The sequence below is a fragment of the Anopheles stephensi genome, chromosome 3 (assembly GCF_013141755.1).
Source record: "Anopheles stephensi strain Indian chromosome 3, UCI_ANSTEP_V1.0, whole genome shotgun sequence".
Lineage (NCBI taxonomy): Eukaryota > Metazoa > Arthropoda > Insecta > Diptera > Culicidae > Anopheles > Anopheles stephensi.
In genome coordinates, this window is record NC_050203.1 from 82983842 (window position 1) to 83004840 (window position 20999).

The 20999-nt window shown below is 45.8% G+C and overlaps 1 protein-coding gene across 2 annotated transcripts; it reads left to right on the plus strand.

Annotated features, from left to right (window-relative positions):
- The first annotated feature begins 176 nt into the window (after nt 1–176).
- Nucleotides 177–20891, plus strand: LOC118513733 (serine/threonine-protein kinase grp). 2 transcript variants are annotated; one of them, XM_036059888.1, is made up of 8 exons: nt 177–560; nt 8915–9191; nt 9309–10902; nt 10983–11206; nt 11294–11471; nt 11660–11802; nt 16035–16241; nt 19407–20891. In XM_036059888.1, exons 3-8 carry the CDS (start codon nt 10787–10789, stop codon nt 20111–20113), a joined length of 1575 nt encoding a protein of 524 aa, XP_035915781.1. In that variant the 5' UTR covers nt 177–560; nt 8915–9191; nt 9309–10786; the 3' UTR covers nt 20114–20891. The 2 variants fall into 2 exon arrangements, with proteins under 2 accessions (XP_035915781.1, XP_035915782.1); XM_036059889.1 differs by lacking the exon at nt 177–560 and adding an exon at nt 1844–2933 and having other exon boundaries at nt 8915–10902.
- The last annotated feature ends 108 nt before the right edge of the window (nt 20892–20999 follow it).

A 20999-nucleotide genomic window follows, 5' to 3' on the forward strand; every position in this document is an offset into this window, starting at 1 on the left:
ATTGGCGGAAACAGTTGAATACCTGTTTTTGCTTGTTTTTTTTACGCAAAAACGGTTATCTTTCACACATCACTCACCAGGCATACGCACACAATCCGGCCGGCAACTGTCAAAACGTCAAATGTCATCGTTTGACACCGCTGTTCGGCAAAACGTCAAGCATGAATACCGCACCAAGAAGAAGCAAATTGATTTTTCACCGGCACACCAAGCCGCACACGGTCTGCGCGCGGGAATCTCTTGGCGAATTATGCTTTCCGGAAGAACGTAGCAACTGCGATCGAGGGACCAGGCGTTGAAAAGGACAATTTCAGCCTGGCCGAGTGTGTGTGTGTTCTGTACAGTGCGTATATAATTAGTATTAAGCGTGTCGTGTCCGGTTTGCAGTATCTTGTTTTGTGTAGCGCTGTTATTATTGTTCCTTCGCCTCCCATCGCATGGAAACTGAGTGCTCTTCTATAGATGACGTTGAAGACAACGGCGGCGCAGCGGAACGCAGCAAAGAGATAAGCATATTGGAACACTCTCCTGTGCATCGCGTGTTTGGCGAAACAACAAAGGTAAGCGCTAAATTGGGCTTCGGGATCGGTTTGGGATGTATAGCGGGCGGTCTTGATTTTAGGTTAAGCGGTACAGCCGTACCGGAACCCTTTGAGGCGGAATGAAGTCGTCATTATCCCCGACTAGGGTGGTAGGGTTCCGGGACTTCTGGAACGTCGCGCACAGTTGCATAGAGATAGAAGCACAGCACAGGCTTGCTCAGTTGACATTGTTGCTGTGTGGTGTTTAGGGAAATGGGCGCGCGCGCACACGGAACATTGCCGTGCAAAAGCCGCAAGAGACAAGGGCCTTGTGGTGTGTGTCCAGTAGTGCTGCGTACGCCAGGAGAAAAGCAACCTCACGTGCTGCACTCAACCTACATTTTATCTGAATCTTTCCTTCATTTTATCTTCCGCTTTGGTACACAAAATAGTTTGGAAAATTGGTACTCGGTTGAAATCAGCCACATTTTTGCTTGCATTGGCTCTTTTGTTTCATTCTTAGCTCTGCGTGTAGCTTCTCTGAAGAAGCCATTGTTCATCACGCACACACGCACACATACATGCATTTTGCCGGGCACGAACGCGCGCGCGCGCTATTCCCGTCAGGCATCTCGTTCACACTTCCAGCGAAACACACACACACACAAACGCACGTTGACAATCCAGTTTTTCGTCGACGACGCAAAATCAAATCCAAAAAATGACCGGTAACAGCAAAAGGAAAAAGGTCGGCCTCGAAGAAGCTGGTGCCGCCGCCGCCGCCGCGCAATACACGAAGGTGTGAGTGAGATGCACGCTATACCGGAGCGATGGGATGGGAGCAACAATTTGTTCGTTCGTGCGAGAGGGATGAGAGAGTGTGAGAGAATATTTTGTTCTTACCGGCAGACCGAGTGTGTGTGTGTGTGTGTATGAGTTTCTTTTTCCTGTGCTCTTCTACAGAGCAAAATCCTTTTATCTTTGGCAACGAACAGTCAGAAGAGCAGCGTGTGTGTGTTGTATGCGCGCACACCATTTGAAAGTTTCTTTTTGTTCTCTCTTTCCGTCTTTTGTTTTGTTTGTTCAACTGTGTGCGCAGGTACTCTTTTGTTCGCTGTTTCGCTTTCTTTCAAAGAAGTTCGAGTGTGTGAGTGTGTGTGCTGCCTAGTTCGTAAAGAGCTCTCTCAAAGTTTTGTTGGTTTCTGGAGAAAATGAAAAGAAAAAAACGTTCTCTCTCCCCTTTTCTTTCTCTCTCTCTCTCGTTCGCTATTTCACCGACAGCCATTTGTCAAAAACGCCCGTTGGCCTCGGTTTGCTTTTCATTCTTTTCCCGTGCAGTGCAGACGTTGGTAGTGCCCCGTGTGTGTGCGCGCGTGCGTTCTTAGTTTTCGGTGTGCCCTCAACTCAGCAAGGAGGAAGGCAAAGTTTTTGAACAATTCATAACCTCCCAAATTGCTTGAAGAGCTGCGTGCATATTAATTACTGCGGACGGCGACGATGGCAGCATGTTGCAAAGTGAAGAACAACAGTGATGGCGGCGTCGGTGGCTACTGCAAATGGTGCTCCGGTGCATGGTACTGTTGCGGCGGCGGCCATCATCGCTGTTCTGCACGGTTAGTTGGAAAATGGGTGCTACCCGGCATAAAATAATAGGAACTGTAGCTAAGACCAGTAGCAGCAGCAGCTATCTATCGCGTTTGATTAGCACCCCTTGCTGCGGTTCGCCCTTCCTCAGATGCGCACTAGGCCGGGTAATCTTTCTAAGACCCGCATCCAGCAGCAGCAGCAGTTAGGCAGGAAAAAGAAGCTCCCGGGTCGAAAAAACATAATGGCGTGTGAGAGCAGAGTTGTAATGATGATAGAAGCCGGTAGCTCTTAAATCACGTTGCAAAGATTCGGAACACCGTATGGGAGCGTGTGCATTGGTGTGTGCGTGTGTGTGCGCACGCGGAGAAAATGTAATTAGGAGTCAAATGTCGGTAAAAGTATATGGAGTCGTCAGACGTTCAATATCACCGACGCCGCCGCCGCCTACCTTGCGAATTTTGAAATGGAACTAAACTAGGAGGCAAAGGTGTTCCCTATTTTCGCCTGTGTGTGTGTGTGGTTAAAATGACAGTGTGTGCGCGTGGTTCAGTTGTGTCTGGATTGTGGTAAAATTTCGGAAAAGACTCCCAGAAAACAGTTTTCATGGCTGTCTCTGGGATTGATCTCGACCTCGCGAAGAGAGCGCGTGTGCCTCTAGGAAAGGAGCAACAGCGTGAAGTTCAAACTTATTTGGGCTCACACGGCAAGGCTACTTGGAAACACTCTCTACTCGACTATCATGGCTACTTGGCTGGGGATGGGTGTTGGATGAAGTTGGTTATGAAGCCCTACACCATGTGAATTGGACGTTCGTTGGATTTTCAGGTGAGTTTGGGTTTTCTGAGGTTAAGATTTAGTCCCAGGGTGAAAGCTCTTATGTCTTCTCTAGATATTTTTTCAAGAAGAATTCAATTTGGGGTGTCATACTCCATATATTTTCTTTATAAATTCAGCGAAATAAGAAGAAACATCAGCTGGCTTCTTCGTCCTTTTCCATTACAACATGGCGCGTCGGTGGTAACTTTTCGCTCAACATTTATTTCACCCGCAATGAGGAAGCTTCATTCAGATAGCTGCTAGAGCTCCCCTTGGAAATCATTCCGTTCTGCGCAACAGAGTGCTCTTGTGCTCGTTTTAAAATCGCGATTTTAATTATCCTTCTGCAGGCGCACACAAAGCCGCCACCAAGCACATATTGTGTTTTGTGTGTTGGTGTGTGTGTTCGTCGTCCCACCATCATCATCATCATCATAGCCATCATCCCAGCAGCCATAGTGCGTGCGAGACATCATCAACTATTCTCTCTCTCATTCTCTCTCAGGTTCTGATTTTCGTCGGTGTATTCATTCGCTATCGTTTTCTCACTCACTCTCTCCCGCTCTATCTCCACACACACACCAGACACATACCAGGTTGTTCTATCTTGCCCCTTTCACCCGATTTTCTAACCCCCAGTGATCGCGCGCACCAAGAGCAATGGAGAAGAATGGGGTTTTCTCCACATCCGCGCGCGCGAATCCATGTTGAAGTTTTCGTGTGTGTGTTGCTAAGGCCGTGCACAGGCAACAATCGAGTAGGCAGACGACGGCGACACGAGATCCCTCTTTACACTTGGGTTTTCGAAATCATGCTTGGTGGTGTTGTGTTGATTCTTTTTGTTTTTGGGAGGTTATAAGGCCTTTCCTTTTTTCTTCATCTCTAGATTGTTCCTTCACGCGCTTTTCTTCGGTGGAGTCAACTTTCCTCCATTCTTGGGGTGTTGTTGCACGTTCCCGTTCGTGTCTTGGAGTGGTGCTGAGCCTGTGTGGTTTTGATTTCCTGTGGTGTTCGTTTGCGTATGTCAACGGACGCGCCTGGAGTGAAGGTGGCGGACCCCCCAGACACTCGTTTTAGGAAGAAGTCCTATTTTAAGTCATTAAGATTGCGTGCGGTTTTCAATTGGCACACAATCGGGGTTGCATAACAGTCCTTAGGATATTGTATGAGGGTGTCATCAGCATCAGGATAAATCTGTAGTGCGCTTAGTGCTCTTGTTTTCATCTATTCGCCGGTAGCCACCCTCATTTGATCGGTCCAACTCCAAAGAGAGAGTATTTGAGATCATGGCCTGATGTTTCTGGCTTGTTCTTCTTCTTCCTTGGCACTACAACCTCGAGAGGTCTCGGCCTGCCATTTCTGGCTTTCGTTGACTTAATTTTACCGTAGTAAAGTCGTCAGCCTTACTACGTACGGGGAGGCGGTCTGGATGGGATTTGAACCCTGGTCCTGCCGTGTGAAGACCGGCGCCGCTGTAGCCTCGGCCACCGGACCGTCCCGATGATGTTTCTGGCTACCATTTCCTTAACAGCAGACACAGATACAATCTTTAGTACGGATAAATGATTTTCTGATGGGCTTTGGGTGTTAGAAACCATTGAGTATTCCAAAACAAGAATGGTGGTATAACATGTGTTGGGAAATATTGTCTCCCCTTAATATCAAAGATTGAAGCGAAAATGAAGGCGAAGAAATGTTCCTCTCATTACTTCTTAACAGCGAATTAGAGAATTAGAATTTAGAGAATAAGAGAAGCATATATCCGCGCATAACTGCTGTGGTGGATTGTTGGAGTCGCGAAGAAAACTTAAGACTGATGGAAGCTGAGTGTTCGGGTGGGATTAACACACGCCCCGGGGGGAAGTGATGCTTTTCAACTCAAGATGCTGTATTATGTTGCAAATATTGTACCGAAAGAAGCGAGAAAGAATAACACACGAGAAAAAGGGTGGTAGTTGTTGGCAAAAAATGATCTCTACGCCGTCGCCACCGCCGTTCGGTTAAACTAAAACGAGGAACATAACAAAACGGAGCAATGAACGCAAAACGCGATGTTTTTTTTTTTGTTTGTTAGCCACGCCACTAGAAACGAGTTTTGCTCACACTTTTCGCCACCATACGCCTTGTGGGCGATGAAGTTGGGAAAGAAATTTGAAATCTTTCCTTCACCCCTCCACTAATGCATTTTCGGTTAAATGTAAAGCTCTGTCTTGAATCTTAGTGTAACGCGTTGTTGCCATGGATATGATTTTGTTTCCCCAACGCGCGTTCTGTTGGCGAGATGTGATGAATGCAAAAAAGATTCCGCTACGCTAATGTGGCGAGGGGGGGAGTGGGGTGATTGGGAGGGTGCCGCGAAATGGGTGATGGAGCATAGCCGCCGAGAACAAGCGATTATTTTGTGACCCTTTTTTTCACATACGCGTTAAACCAATCACCCCCAACCCCGTGCCACCCTTGTAGCAGCATCCTCCTATCGCGTAAAGATTAACTGAAGAACGTTGTTGGAAGAAAGTGGTAGGAAAGAAAAACTGAAACAGGTTTCTTTTTTCAACGGCCAGAAAGTCATCGGCGGCGAGCCACTGAGGAGGGTGGTTTGGTGGCGAAAGAAGTTTCCAAGCGTTTATGTGTGTGTGTGTGCATGTTTTTACTGGGAGAGTAAGAACAACAAGCTAGAGGGAGAGAGAGACCGCGAGGAAAAAAGAACAATTAGAAGCAACCGTGTGGGGGCATACGAGATGAGGCTCTCTGGGAAAGTTTCGCTGGCTGTGGATGCTGTGGGCACACTGAACTGTTTTCGAACTCAAAAGCTGTGATTCCTTGGGCTGGATGCTGTCAGCCATCGTAACTGGAAGTAAATTACATTATAAATGATTGCTTTTCATTAGAAAACAAGGTATAGTGTTTCAAATCAAGAGAAACAATCTCTCAATGTAAAAAAAAGAGCGCCAGAGAGAGGATAGAGAGACAGCGCCACACACTCACACGCACCATTTCCGATCGAAGGAGGCCCCGGTTGAATAACCTTGAATTTTGGTCTGTATTATCTGTGATGCAGTTTCGCAAATGTGTATAGCAGCGCAACCTCCGTATGCACTTTTCCAATGGAATTCAATAAGTGTAGACACTGAAATCATCACCCTTTTTGGTAGTCAATATATTGAGGTGAAAAGAGAAAAATCATAACCAACACTAATGCCGTGGGTGGGTAAGAGCGCGACCGGTTCTCTGAATTGGTGTTGGAACCAAGAGATCCGCCATGTGTCCGTCGTGCGTGTGTCCTGCCTTTTTGGTCCGAATGTGTCACGGCGCATGCGAACGGAAAATTCAACCCTGCTGCTGCTGGTGGCTATCGTTTCGAGGCGCGAGAGAAGTCTGGAGCGCTCTAATGGAAAAGGAAAAGATCCCAGCAGTGTTGGTTCAGGTTTTTCATCGTTTCAGGATCCTTGTGCGAGGGAAGAAAGAAGGTGGTGGAATGATCAAGAGGGAGGGGAAACGTTTCATTTCCATACGCGCGCTGGTGTGTTTCCCCCTTCCTGAAAGTGGGTTGAATGCAAATGAGACAAGAGAAAAAGCATCCCCCTCGTACAGCCAGCCAGTGGTCGTCGGGTGATGTTAAAATTGGCGATTCCCTCAGATATGCCAAACGACGACGCAATGTAGCAGCATTAGTATGAAATTGGTCTATTCAATATTAACTGACATTTTTTTCTTATTTTTAGAGAGAATGAGAAGAAATGTAGTTTTTCTTCTGCTAGGAGGTGTAATCTGTTCGAATGCGAATCGTCTAACACACCTTAAATCTAGACATAGATAAAACAGACGAAAGCAGAGACACACGATACACCGGAACTGGAAATACTTGACGCGAGGGAAGCACGAGTCTCTTGTAGACTGATGATGCTAACACGATTCCCCCGGTAGCAATCTTCTACGGTGTGGTCGGGGAATTTGCTGCGATAAGCACGTAGATAGGACACCACCACCGTGTGTGCCTGTGGTGCATTCATCGTTTTGCATCGTCAGTGGAAATAGATAACCGTTGGCAGGCATTTCCTGTGCGGTGTGTGTCACTATTCCAACATCATCTCCGATTTTTGTCCCGCCTTGCTACGGTATTCCGGATCAAATTTATCAACCTCTACTCTCGGTGGAATATGATTTGGCGTGCAAATGTGCCTTCCGGTTTTTGCTCAGGAGAAGACTGCACCAGTAAGGAGGCTGGAAATGGCAGGCCAGACTTCCAAAGGCTTTGGTAGAGCCTGAGAATAAGAAGAAAATGTTTTATTTTTTTTTTAATTTAACGGTCATAAAAGATTTAGTGGAATGCTAAATAATAGCGCTCAGGATCTAGTGGAGATATTCGTCTACCTCTCATTCTCTCTTGCGATGATAAGGTTGAAGGTTTGTCTTCACATGCAACACCGGACAGTCGGCAGCAGTACATTAGCTTGTCTTTTCTGACAATTGAGGAAAAAGCTTTCCGGTTTTTCCGCACACTAAATGCGATATACGCTGGTGTTATGCGTGGTGCAACTTTCGGGAACAAGTGAGGGAGATAAAGCTAGCCAAAATGTTGCGTCTCCACACTAGTGATGGGTCATATGACTCTCTTGACGAATCGATCCCGGAATCGTGTTTGTTCCTATAGGAATCGAGTTCGACCCGTGGGGGGGTGTGTCAACCCGTCGTACTCGATCCGATCCGATTGCTGTAGCTACGGGTAAAGCCGGACTCTTAGCACCTCCGGGTCGCCTACGGATGGCTCCCCGACCCAGTAGGTTCGGATCAATCCGCCCATCACTAATTCGCACGTTTTTGCGCTAATCAACTCCCTAGCCTGCTGTGTAATTTGCATGCAGCGTCATGTTAAACAGTGTGTGCGCGGCACCATCCAGCCCTCTGCAGGAAGGTGGTGGTGTGATGCCAATCGCGGCAACAAATGGCGGGTTTTCAACTGCATTGGTGTGTCCGTCCTGTTTGTTTCGAAGGACTCCCACAAATCCTTCAAGCCGCTAGTTGCGTTGTTCGCTGTGCGTTATCCTTCTTGGTGCGTCCCGTGTCCGGGTGTGTGCCGCACACAAATGCAAATGATGATGATGGCGGATGCTGAAAAATCTTGTTTTGACGCGGGAAAATCGAGACCAGTCTTGCTTGCTTGCTGTGCGTTCACTACCTCGATGTGTGATGCATGTTGCCACGAATATTGAAGAGCGTCGTTGTGATGAAATATCCGCATCCAAACGGTCCGGTAGCAAATTTACCCGCATTGTGAAATACCCAATATGCTGCCATGTGGCCATGTGGTTTGGAGTGTTCAGAAAGGGTCCCCGGATCGAACATTCGAAGGGCGGGAGTAAAGGTGAGAAAATTGATACAATTTTTTTACGTGTGAAAAAGGGTTTACTGGAAGATTTGTTTCTCGTTCTGTACTATTTATTCAAACGAAAATTTGGCCTTAACCCTTTTATGCGCCACCAGGCACACAATTTCTTCTCATCGGGGGGAGGTGTTCGGAATTGTGACTGACTCCGGCATGTTTTCCGTGAACGTTGCAAAAACTTAACTCCACCGTCGTCGTCCTAATGCGCGCATTCGGCGCGTTTGGTCTGGTGTGTAAAACCGTTTTTGCGGTGGCTCCCATATATCTTATTACATATGCTCTATCAGCAAACTTCTGGTGTGCTAGTGGTGTGTGACATGTGTGGGGGTTCCGTTTATTTTACCTCCCGTGTCACCCGTTCCCCTCTGTCCACGGGGCAATCCTGGGCTAGGTAGTAATCGCTGATTTATATGATCGGGACGGTAAAAGCGCCAATCGAAGCAAGTTTCACTCGAGTTTGGTTGCCACGGGATGTACCTAGTTAGTTTGGGGGATATGTTACTATTGGAGTTATTGAAAAAATATTGCAGAAGCAGAGTAAGAGTAAAAAATTGGTTTCTTTTTCTAAAAGTTTTATTTTGTGTTTTCTGTTCATTTCTTTTTACAGAACATCGGCCTGCGGCACCCCTCACAATCACCACAACAACACACCGATCGATTGTTCCTTGGCGGGCACGTCTCGGCATCTAGGAAATGAGACAAGTGCGATAAGCAACGAAGACTAAGCGCGAATGTAATTCTCGAGTCAAGCGAAAGCAGGAAACGCGGCCGAGAGTTGCCGTGTCCTTATCGGTCGATTTGTGCCTGCGCCGCGATCCCTTTTGCCACAGAGTCCCGGACCGTCCGAGTGTGTGAAGAAGGGGGAGTGAGGGGAGCTGAAGCTGGTAAGGATTTTTCATCACCCGCAACCAAAAACCATCGATCCCACCTCTCTTTTGTGTGCCGTTGTTAACGAGGAATTTTCATCCACCTCTCTCTACCCTAATGCCGTGGCAATAAAGGAAGGAGGCTATATCGCTAAGAGAGCGAGAGCCGTCACACCAATCCTGGCAACATCTGTTTCCGTGGTGGGCCCCCTCCAAGAAAGGAGAGAAGAAAGGTGAGCTGAAAACGGGGCTAATGGACGACGACATCGAACTATTCGCAGTAAATTCGCCGTTTTCATAAGCAAACCCCCATACCGCCGCACCATAAATCAGCAGCAAGTGGGCAGGCAGAGGTCGATGTTGGCGAAGAACAATTATCCTCCAATCTACTATAAGCGGCATCCTTCCCGTGTCGGAGAGTCTCTCCGATGATGAGTCCTCGATATCATGATGTTGCGCTAATTCTCCAGTAGAGGTTCTCTGGCGAATACATCAAGAGGAGGATCCTGTGGGGCGGCTGCGGGATATCATCCTGCGTTTGACAGCAAATTATTCACACGCCCACGCAAAATTGCGAGCGCGAGAGATAACAGCAGCGCGCGAGAGTGGCCAAGCAAACGGGAGAGAGAGAGAGAGAGAGCCCAGACACGCGGGGACGCAGCAGTCGGAGACTTGCCGCCGCTATCTTCTATCATTGTCGCATGCCGCGCCGTCTGTAAGTGATGAGCTCGATTTGTTGAAGGTGGTGAGCACCACGAAAGGACGAAGTGTTCAAGCGCGCGCGACACGTGAACACAAGATTGGCGCGGAAGGCAAGGTGAAAGCAGCTAGCAGAAAGAGAGCGAGAGAGAGAGAGAGGTGTGTGTGCTCTGCGCATCGCCGCTTCGTAAAACGACGGGAGTCTGGATCTGAATGTGCTTCATCGCGCGTCAGTTCGTTTACCGAAGGTCAAACAGAGTCTGTGCTGCTGCTGCTGCCTAGCTTTGAACTTCCCTGCCAAGAAGGAACCAGTTACATTAAGGCACACACTGGTGAGCCTGGAACAACGCGTTAATCAATATTAAAATACACCATCAACCGCTAGATGACTCACAGATACACCGAGGCAAAGAGAGAGACTTTCGGTCTTACACAGAAAAAGGTGCAGAAGTGTGGAGCTTGTGGTGCCGTATTTGTCATCGGCTCAAAATCGGTTCGATTGATCCTTCCTACCGTGTATGTGTGTGTGTTTGTGTGGCTCGCTGCCAAACGGCCATCGAAAGCATCACAAACCAATTAAGATCTGGCCTCTTTCTCTCTGCTTGAGAATATTGGTTGATTGGTGCCGATGTCCTAAAAGGGCCAAGTGTCCGACGAAGCCACCAGGGGGGATAGTTGGATTTTATTTTTGTCCCCCACCGGAGTGATGATAATATTGGAATCGTTGCCAAATCGCGATAGAATCGTACCAGCCAGACGGAAAAAATCTAGGCGCGGCGGTGGCGTGTATGGGGAAACACACCGACAGACCACCTACAACGACGACGAGCGACGAGAGACGGCGGTTAGGGAAGGTGTGAATGTTCAAAGTGCCGTAGCTGCTGGGCGAAGCAGATAGAAGAGAGAGGACAACGATGGCCTCATCACAGACCACCACCACCACCACCGGTGCCGCCGCTGCTGCTGGACTGCGGGAGTTTGTCGAAGGATGGACATTGGCGCAAACGCTCGGCGAGGGAGCTTATGGCGAGTAAGTGTTGTGGAATGTCTAAAATTAGCCGATTTGTACCCATTGGTTTAATTTAATCTATATCTGTGCTGTAAAAAAAGAGTGAAGCTGCTCATAAACCGACAGTCGGGCGAGGCGGTGGCGATGAAGATGGTGGATCTGAAGAAGCATCCGGACGCTGAAAGCTCGGTCAAGAAGGAGGTGTGTATACAGAAGATTCTGCAGCACCAAAACATCTTGAAGTTTTTCGGCAAACGGACGCAGGGCGACATCGAGTACATCTTTCTCGAGTATGCTGCCGGTGGTGAGCTGTTCGATCGGATAGGTAAGATATGTGTCGAGAGCTGTCAAAACACAGCAGCAGCTCCACTCCAATCACACGAAACCCCTCTAATTGTCTGTCTATCTGCAGAGCCGGACGTTGGAATGCCACTGCCGGAAGCGCAGCGGTACTTCAATCAACTGCTGGCCGGTGTCGATTATCTGCATACCCGCGGCGTGGCGCACCGTGATCTGAAGCCCGAGAATTTGCTGCTGGACGAGCATGACAATGTGAAGATATCGGATTTCGGGATGGCCACCATGTTTAGGTATTTAGGTACAAACTGATTCCACGGAACACTGTTCCGGGGGGACACAACGACTTGATTTCACAGCTCCTCCTCGACGGGGAGAGCGAACACAGCTTTTTCACAGTCTCCACTAATCGGGTATATCAATCGTTTTCGTTTTTCCTTCTATTTTATGTGCCCGTTTCACCTTCACCCGTCGAGCGCAGAATGAAGGGCCGAGAACGGTTGTTGGATAAAAAGTGTGGCACACTACCGTACGTGGCGCCCGAGGTGCTGGTAAAACCGTACCGAGCGACACCGGCCGATCTGTGGTCCTGCGGCATCATCCTCGTTACCATGCTAGCCGGAGGTGAGTTCTCTCTGTTTTGCTATATATGCTTTTTGCTGCTGCTGCTGTTGCCGCGCTTTTCCCCACAAATAAAACGAGAAGCCACATTTACTTAAACAGAACAACACACCGGCGAGCTTGTCCAATGGGTGGCCCTTTTGTCCTTTTCTGTTTAAAGCTAACTTCATCTACATCTCTTTTCACACATAAAAAGAACACTGACCTCTGTTTTCTATGAATGTGCTTTTTGATTGATAATCTTCTCTTTGTACTAATCTCTCCAATACACTCACACACATATGAATGTCCTTTCATCGTTTTGTCGTCTCCCTTTTTTCTTTGTATTTCTATCTTCTTATTTTTGAAACGTTTTATTGTGCACATAATTTTATGTATGTAAACAGAGCATTTTCTTTTCTGCTTTCGTGTGTTTACTTACTGTGTATTTGATTCGATATTATTGCTCGATTGTGTCCCAATTTTTTTTTTCGTACTAATTATTTGATCTTGACAATACGGCGTCAAACCGTAATCCTAAAAATATAAATAAATAAATAATTATTTGATCTTGATAAATGTGATAAACGAAAAAATAAATACATAACAATTTACAGTGGTTTTCAGTTGATACAGTAAAATCATCAACTCTTCTATATGTTGGTGATACACGGAGCGGCAGGTCTTTCATAAAATAATCAGTTGATATGATAAAAGGAGACACAAATTTTGGCTAAGGCGTAGAATAGGCTCACAAGTTGTACGGCGCGCAACTTGTAATGCAAGTAGGGTGAAAGTTCACGGTGTAATGTGTGCAAGAGTATTTAGGACATAATAGTAATATTTAAATGAAACGTTATTTGAGTCAAAAAAAAACTCTTCAAAGTTATTATAAGTTGTCATGGTAGTTTGTTGAAGTATTCATTAGACTTTTTATCAGTTTTTATTAACTTTTTCAATGGTTTTAATAACTTTAATTATAATTTTAATCCTTGCTGATCCTTATTTAAATCATTTTTAAACGTAAAAAAATGAAAAAAAATGTACTGAAGTATATTTTTACTAAATAGTTCATGAACTTGATGAAATGGATGGTACAAAAAAAACTAGGATAAAAGAATCGAGAGGCCCTCCCCCTCCTTACAAAATTTGTTAGGCACTGTAGGATTTACGCCTGAATGTATGCAATCCGCGGTCTGCGGGCGATCCGGTGGCCGAGGCGACAGCGGAGCCGGTCTTCACACGGCAGGACCGGGGTTCAAATCCCATCCCGACCGCCTCCCCGTACGTAGGGCTGACTACTTTACTATGGGTAAAATTAAGTCAAAATAAGACAAATGGCAGGACGACTCTCGAGGTTGTAGTGCCAAGGAAAAAGAAGAAGTATGCAATCCGCAGTACACGTAGCGAAAGTTTCACGGTGTTCTATTATTGTGGTTAAAAATGGTTGAATGAATTCGAATGAAAAATTGCTTATTATTCGATTAAATTCCCATAGTTTCGTTCATAACATAGTTTCGATGGATGCTTGTTAACGGGCATAGAATAAGAATAATATTGTTCCAAATCACTTGTTACAATGTATATTATCATGCTCTACTCGCTGTCCAGTAACAGTATTAGGGAACAATGCACAATGTTTATATCAAACGAGTTATGACCATACAAAAATCCCACTGTGCAATTAAAATGAGAGGCCACAGTACTGCACACCAAAGATTCTAGCGGGGGGAGGGGCCTTCTCGAGCCTTTTACCAAAACTAGATAAAATAGTAATTTTGAGAATTAGTAACAATAATTTTTAATCATCACTTTATAAAAATTTTATCTAAAAATTTGTAGAAAAATATGTAATAACTACAACAACGCTTGACCACGCTAAATGAAAATGCCTTGCATAATTTGTGTACACAACTGTGAGTTTTAAATTAAATCATGTTGTCCTATCTCGCCATGTTCTCATTCCACTGTGCACTTCCACGAAAGCTTGCGTTCGAGTGTGTGTTCCATGCTCTACTACTTGTGGGCCTATTTTACTCTTCTTTAGCCCACAAATTTTAATACAAAGCTTAGCACAGCTTGATGGCCGCTTTTACGATATCATCTGACTGTTTTCATGTAGCATCTGCCGCTTGCCGCCGTTGCTGCTATATACACGAGTTGATAATTTTGCGCTTTCAACTGGAACCCCATCTGCTGTATCAAGCGGAGATGAGAGATAGCATCGTTAAAAGTCCTTCAATTGAAATATTTCATTTCCATCAATTAGCTCCTTCCACTTCTACGGTTTATTAACTATTATATATACATTTTTATGTATTTTACCTATTTTTTTGTGCTCTCCGTGTGCTGTGTATGTGCGTGTGTTTTGTTAATTTTGTATTTTTGCTCCATAATTTCTTCGCGATTTGTACTTCTTCTCCGTTTTCATCATTCGTTTATTCGCTCGTTTGTCACCCTCACCACCTCCCCCACCACCCACCCACCACTGGCCACATCCCCCCTCTAAACACACAATTTATATGAACGTATAATAACTGCCACCGTTTGTTTGTTTTTGTTTTTTTGTGTTTCTGTGTGTGTGTGTGTGTTTCTTCTATAAAATCCCCATTTTTTTTATTAATTTCCGGCTGTATCTTTGGTATTCTAGCTGTAGAATGTTGTTTTGATTGTAATATCTCTAAAGCTTTAGTACCAGAGGTCCAACTGGGAATTGCTTGCTGCTGCTGCTGCACCCCCACACCTGCACTTGTTGTGTTTGATTTTTGTACGTCTCGTTTTCCTTTCGGGTTTTCTTTTCGATGCATAAATTGTGTATTTTTTTAAAAATGTTTTCTTACGATTATGTGCTGCTGCTGCCGGCTCGCGAGATACGCGCGTGTGTGTATGTGTGTTGCTGTGCGTTTATGTTTCTCAGTGTGATGTGCTGCTGCTGCTGCTGATGTGTGATATATTATACATATTATTCTGCTGTTTTTGCTCTGCTCTTTTGATCTTCATTTTCCTTTTTCAACTCACGCTAATTTATTGTTCGAATTTGTGTATTGTTTGTGCGTGTGTGTGTTTCTCGATTCGATATTCTCTATGAGATTATTTGTGCAAGGAAAACACACACACTTTTGGAATGCGAATGCGAACAGCTGCTGCTGCTGCTGCCTTTTGTGTGCCTATTGTGCATCGCTTTTCACACATGTTTCAGTCAATCAATAATTTTTGAACAATTTCTTACTGTGTATGTACTTTTATTTGAGCAAACTAAGAATGATACGGATATTTTTTTTTGTAATTCAATCTCTTTACTGCTTTCGTCGCATACAATGCACGATATTTTCCTTATAGATTTTTTTAAACTGTGTAATTAAAGAAGAAGAAAGGGTAGAAGACTCGAGAAGGCTGATATGATATGGATAATTGCTACCGGGACATAGATGTTGATGAATATTATCATGGTCTTATCAAACGAGTTTTGACCATACAGAAATCACACAGTGCAATAAAAATAACACAGACCAAAGGTTCTCTGGGGGGGGGGGGGGAAGGGGGGTCTTCTCGAGTCTTTTCCGAAGAAAGATAAAAGAATGTGTGTGTGTGTGCTATGTAAACAAATATATAAAAATATGTTTCGCTATAAAATCGAATATAAATAAATCGAAAATCGTGTACCACGCCGCGCGCGACCGTTAAGCTTCTCGTGACAAGTGTATCAGAGTGTGTGTGTATAAGAATGTGTGTGTGTGTTGCTGCTCTATGGAAATAAGAAGAAAGTGATATTTTCTACAGATTTTTCGTTCTTCGCACTTGTCTCCTTTCTCTATATATATATATCTCCTCTGTCTTCTCACTGTGTATGGCTTTGTTTGGGCACTGTGCTTCGCGAGTGTATTTATGTGTTCGATGTTATGCTGCACCATCACCACCACCAATAATCCCACCTTAAATTGTGTCCTTCTTCAACTGTTGTATGCACGGTTTTTGTTTTTTTAAGTCATTGGACGTTTGAATGTTCCCGACGACACAGCTAAATCAAATATCTTCCTCCATCCACACATCCATCATTGGGCGATTAATATAAGAAAAAAATCATGAAAAAGAGAGGTATCATTTTGTGAAATGCCAAAAATATCCAACACGACGATTAATATTGAATTTATGGAATCAGAATGATGCGTGCCACAAATTTCGTTAATTAATGCGCTTTTTTCTGTTTCTTATTTTTCTCCTTTCATTTGTGTTGTGTATGCTGTCCAATTGAAAAGAACTGCCCTGGGATCAACCATCGTCCGGGTGTGCGGAGTATCTCTGCTGGAAGGAGAACAAGTACACTACCTCAACGCCCTGGTGCAAGCTGGACACGCTCACGCTCTCGCTGCTGCGAAAGATCCTGGTGGCGAACCCGGCCCAAAGGCTAACGCTGGACAAGCTGCAGGACCACAAATGGTGCCAGACACAGTTCCACCTGCAAGGTTTGTATGAGCTTCCTTTCCTTTTTTTTTTGCTTTCTTTGGTTTGTGATTTGAATTGTGGAATTTTGTTTGATTTGCAAATGATTTTCCAACAAAGAAGCCACCTCACCAATTAGGTCAGTCGGTGTTTCCTGATGCAAAGATGTGTGTCTGCACAATCCTTCTAACTTTTTCTAAGAAATGCACTTGTAGTTTGTGTAAGCTTTTTTTCCCCGGCAGCTCTTTGTTTGAGATCGGTCGTGTTTAAATGGTCATTTAAAGCTCTCTGCGGTGGTTTGCTCCTCTGTGTGGCCCGATGCTTGCATGCATAAAATGACCATTTCAATGCTGTAGGAGCGGTGTGTTGGTTTGTGCTCTGAGGATTATGTTTTGTGAAGCGGAAAGGAATTAGGACAGCTAAGAACGCGCCGATACGAATTTTTCCGGTACACAACCATTACTCCTCTGTTCCGTTGGTTTTTAAAATCGGATTGTGGGGATACTGTTTCTCTCTAGAAGAATATCCCGTACCGCGGAAGAAAGCAGAAGAAGGCCTAAATCTATTTATCTTAGGTTTTCAACAGAGAGGAGCTTTGCGAACCGGACGGACCGTTGCTTTGTCTCTCGTATCGGTTGTGTGAGCACATTGAAATATTTTCTGTTCGCTTTGGCAGTTGTCCAGCATATGATCGAGGGAGGAAAATATGTCTAGATGTAGGAGGCACCGTTTTCCTGCTGCTTGCCTTAAAGTGCTCTCCCGTTAAAGTTAAGCGTTCGCTGCTGCTGCTGCTGCTGCACACGGTCAGGTACTGGATGACTCTCAGTCGTGTAAAAATTCTGAGGAGCATTCAGTGCCTAACCCGGTGCGGACGGCTTTCATCTTTAAAGTGTTCGTAGTAGATGACGCCCAGCTGGTCCCACCAAATACTCGGCATAGATTTCGAGGCTTTGGATGTTCGGTCGAGCTTATCATCTTCTCGTCTTCCGTGACGATTTTGTGCAGAAACCCCCCCTTTCTGTTGTGCCGCTGGACCAGCAGCAATTCACACATGACGAGGGCAAGCTCTTCTTGCGGTTTGGCAGTGATTTTCCTCCAGTAAAGCCGTCAATTCTTCGTCGGCGAACGTTTTGATTAGGTCTTCCTTCACGTTGAGACGGTCTTCCTTCACGGCGAAATCACCGCTTCGAAAGCGTCGAAACCACCAATCCCCCGACACCTTGTGGCGCTTAGAGCAGCATCGCCGTAAACAGTCGAAAGCTATGGCGATGCGCTTCGGCTGCCGTTTTCTTCGAAACAAAACAGCTCGAAACAAAAACAGCCAACACCTTCGGCATATGGCGCTTGATAGTCAATTGGCGCTAACATAGTCAATAGTGGCCGGTATTAATTTGCAACACCCAATACAATTTAAACACCAAGAGCTTGCGGCCAGGGAGATGGGCTTGTCTGTCTGAGCCATCCTCGACTCGGAGGTGGAAACTTCGGGGACCATCTTCTACGAGTCAGCCCAGATCCTGGCATACGCTGATGACACAGACATCATTGGTTTGAGGCTCTCCTATGTAGGCAGAATCTTATCAAAGGATCGCACGCTCGATCCACCGAACGATGGGTTGGAGATTAACGAGGCGAAACCCAGGATGATGGTGGCACCACCAGTGGCCCTGCTAATAAACACTGATTTACGCACGGGTGATGTACAGATGGGTGACCGCACCTGCGAAATCGTCCAAAACTTCACCTATCTGGGGTTAAAAGTCAAGCCAACCGACAACAACATTGATGGTGAGTTACGCGCAAGGGTGCTGGCTGCCATCCGGTCATGCTACAGCCTGAGGAAACTTCTCCACTCTATATACCTGTCGCGACGGACGAAGCGGGGACTGTACAGAACATTTATAGTCCCAGCACTTACATACGCCTCTGAGAGACATGGACCCTGTCCTGAAACTGACGAAAAGCCCTCTTAGCTGCGTTCGAGAGGAAGATGCTCAGAAGGATGTTTGGCCCCTTATGTTTAGAAGGACAGCGCATTAGACTCGCCAGGCTCCGGTGGGCTGTTCACGTCATGAGAATGACACCGGACGACCCAGACCGTAAAGTCCTTATAGATGGCGCTGATGCCTCCGCCAGAACGGCCGGGATAACGGATTGGCAGACGACGGCGCTAAGCCGTGAGCGGGTATCGAGGATTGTTGCAGCAGGCCAGGACTGCAAAGTGGTTGTAGCGTCTGATAACGAAAAATACAATTTAAAAGGATCTTATCAGCGAAACCAAGAATAAAAAAGTGATAGTTCTCCCTCTCTCTTTCTCTCTGTACTAAATTAAGTGTTCGAAAGGAGAAGGAAGTGTTGGCCGGCCCCCGGAAGTGCTGTATACGAGAGCGCGCCATTTTGTCTGCGCTTTGGCGCTTTAGCTGTATGATAGAATTTAAGCTATTTCATAAAGCTAGATTACCAAAGCATGGACGAAACGTGGCACTGCTGCAAATGATGGAGTAGTTCGAGTGACGATGCGATGTGAAATAAGGGGGAACATCAATTGCCGAGTTATTAAAACTAACTAATATAACATTTAAAATTATTATTAAAAAAGTAAAGGAACGTTTAGCTGCATGACTGCTATGGCTGCTGCTATAATAATGAATTAACCGAATCGATTTGCTGCAACGTTATTTCGCTACTTCAGTTAGTGTTCCGTATTGCTCTTTCCTCTTATTGCCTTGCTTATTTTTATTATTTTTTGTGTTAATTTAATTTAATTAAAACTTATGTTTATCCCGCACAAAATGTCCTGTTTGGTTGTGCCGCGCGTGCTGCTCCTGCTCCCACCCGCCACTGCTTCTCTCGCCCGCTGCCACCTATTGGGACTTTGGTGATTTAGCTGTATGTTTGAATGCAATCTAACCACATACAGCTTTATCACCAAAAACCTAATGTGTGTGTACATTTTGAGTTTGTTTTGTTTGTTTTCGTGCCATGATTATGATTTATATTATCGTTTACCGCACACTCCTCCTCCACACTGCATGTTGTACTCTGCACCGTAATGATGAGTTTATATCAAGGCTCCTTTCTTCGAATGTGCTTCTTCCGCGTGATGTGTAAAGTGTGTGAAATAAAAGTAATCGAAATAGTTAATACAAAGATTCATTTGCATTTTTCTATCCATTTCCTTCCTCCAGGCATTGCCGATATAGGCGGCAACAACGGTGGTGGCGGTTTGGGCGGCGGTGTTGTTGTCCATCACGGCACGGCTGCTGCCGGTGGGGGCGATGTGATCGATGGGCGGCCGTCACCACGCGCGAAGCGGCTTTGCTCGAATCAGAACATTTCCAGCCCGCTGGATGATTCCACTTCCCGCATGTGCCAGTCGCAACCGGTGCCGGTGATTGTGCACACCGAGGTGAACGGTGTCGAGGAAGCGATCGAGGCGCGGAACGGGTTCTGCTTCTCCCAGCCCACCATGCTGGACGATCTCATCCTCTGCACGCAGCTCAACCCCACGCAGAGCGTCGGCACGCAGCAGCAGCAGCAGCAAAACCCCTTCCAGCGGCTGGTGCGCCGCATGACGCGCTTCTTCGTCTCGACGCGGTGCGACGAAACGTTGAAGCGTCTGTCGTCGGCGCTGGAGAAGCTCGGCTACAGCTGGAAATCGAACGACGAGGGCGTGATCACGATATCGACGATCGATCGGCGTAAGCTGCAGCTCATCTTTAAGGCCAACATTGTGGAGATGGACGGGAAGATACTGTGCGACTTCCGGCTGTCGAAGGGTTGCGGGCTGGAGTTCAAGCGGCGATTCATTAGGATTAAGCAGTGTCTGGCGGATATCGTGATGAAGGGACCGGTTACGTGGCCGATCGCAATCGCGACCAACTCTGTGCCTTAGGAAGGGAGGGATTTTTTTTTAAAGGACGATAGAGAGAGAGAGGGAGAGAGAGAGATTGTGTACAGTAGGGGACGAAAGACATTGTTTTCTTCCTTTTTTTTTATATACAACCGAATAGAGAGGATGATGAGGTGGGGGAAAACTGTTGTTAAGCTTCCGAACGCGGAATCTCGCACTCGATTGTGTGAAATTGTGACATGAGTATGAAACAGAAAGTGTTCAGAAGAAGAAAGTTGGTGTGTATTGAGAGATACGCTCTGTGAGCGCAATAACATGTCCTCAAGCTTGTGCCAAACTTCTAAGCTATGTTTGTGTGTGTGGATTTTGGAGACGAGACAATTAACTTGAGGACTGTTACCAAGGATCGCTTATATATTGACAGGTGAAGAACCAATCGAATGACTAACCCATCCCCCACCCCGACCCGTCGTTCCAGCTATTATCGGCGGGTCGGGTGTCCGTTATACAGTAAGGTGTTGAAAAGTATTTCATGTTACATGACACAGCGAGAAGAACAAGGTGGTGGTGGTGTGGTGTATGTTGTGGCAGAATTTATGTACACAAACACACACACTAATAATCGCCTTTTTGATAATTCCTATTTTAAACGAACTTACTGAATATACACAGCACAAGCAAGACGTGGAGCACGGTGTGTATGCGCTTTCTGTTTTGCAAATGTTTTGTACTATCTCCTAGAGCTTCCTTCCAGGTTTTACATCCACACTCACAGATACAAATCACAAAACGTTTATAAAAAAAGCGCAAGCGAGAACGAGCACAAATTGCATCGCAACCGTGCTTTCCCTTCCGAAAAATCATAAAACCACAAACGGGGCGGGTCTACACACATGTTTTGGGAAACTGTTCTCAATAGTGTTACAGG

Excerpts from the sequence above, each read along its gene's own strand:
- LOC118513733 (XM_036059888.1), top strand. The coding sequence starts at position 10,787 with ATGGCCTCATCACAGACCACCACCACCACCACCGGTGCCGCCGCTGCT. Across the intron at positions 10,903-10,982 it reads GGCGAGGGAGCTTATGGCGA|AGTGAAGCTGCTCATAAACC; the intron begins GTAAGTGTTGTG and ends CTGTAAAAAAAG. Across the intron at positions 11,207-11,293 it reads TGAGCTGTTCGATCGGATAG|AGCCGGACGTTGGAATGCCA; the intron begins GTAAGATATGTG and ends GTCTATCTGCAG.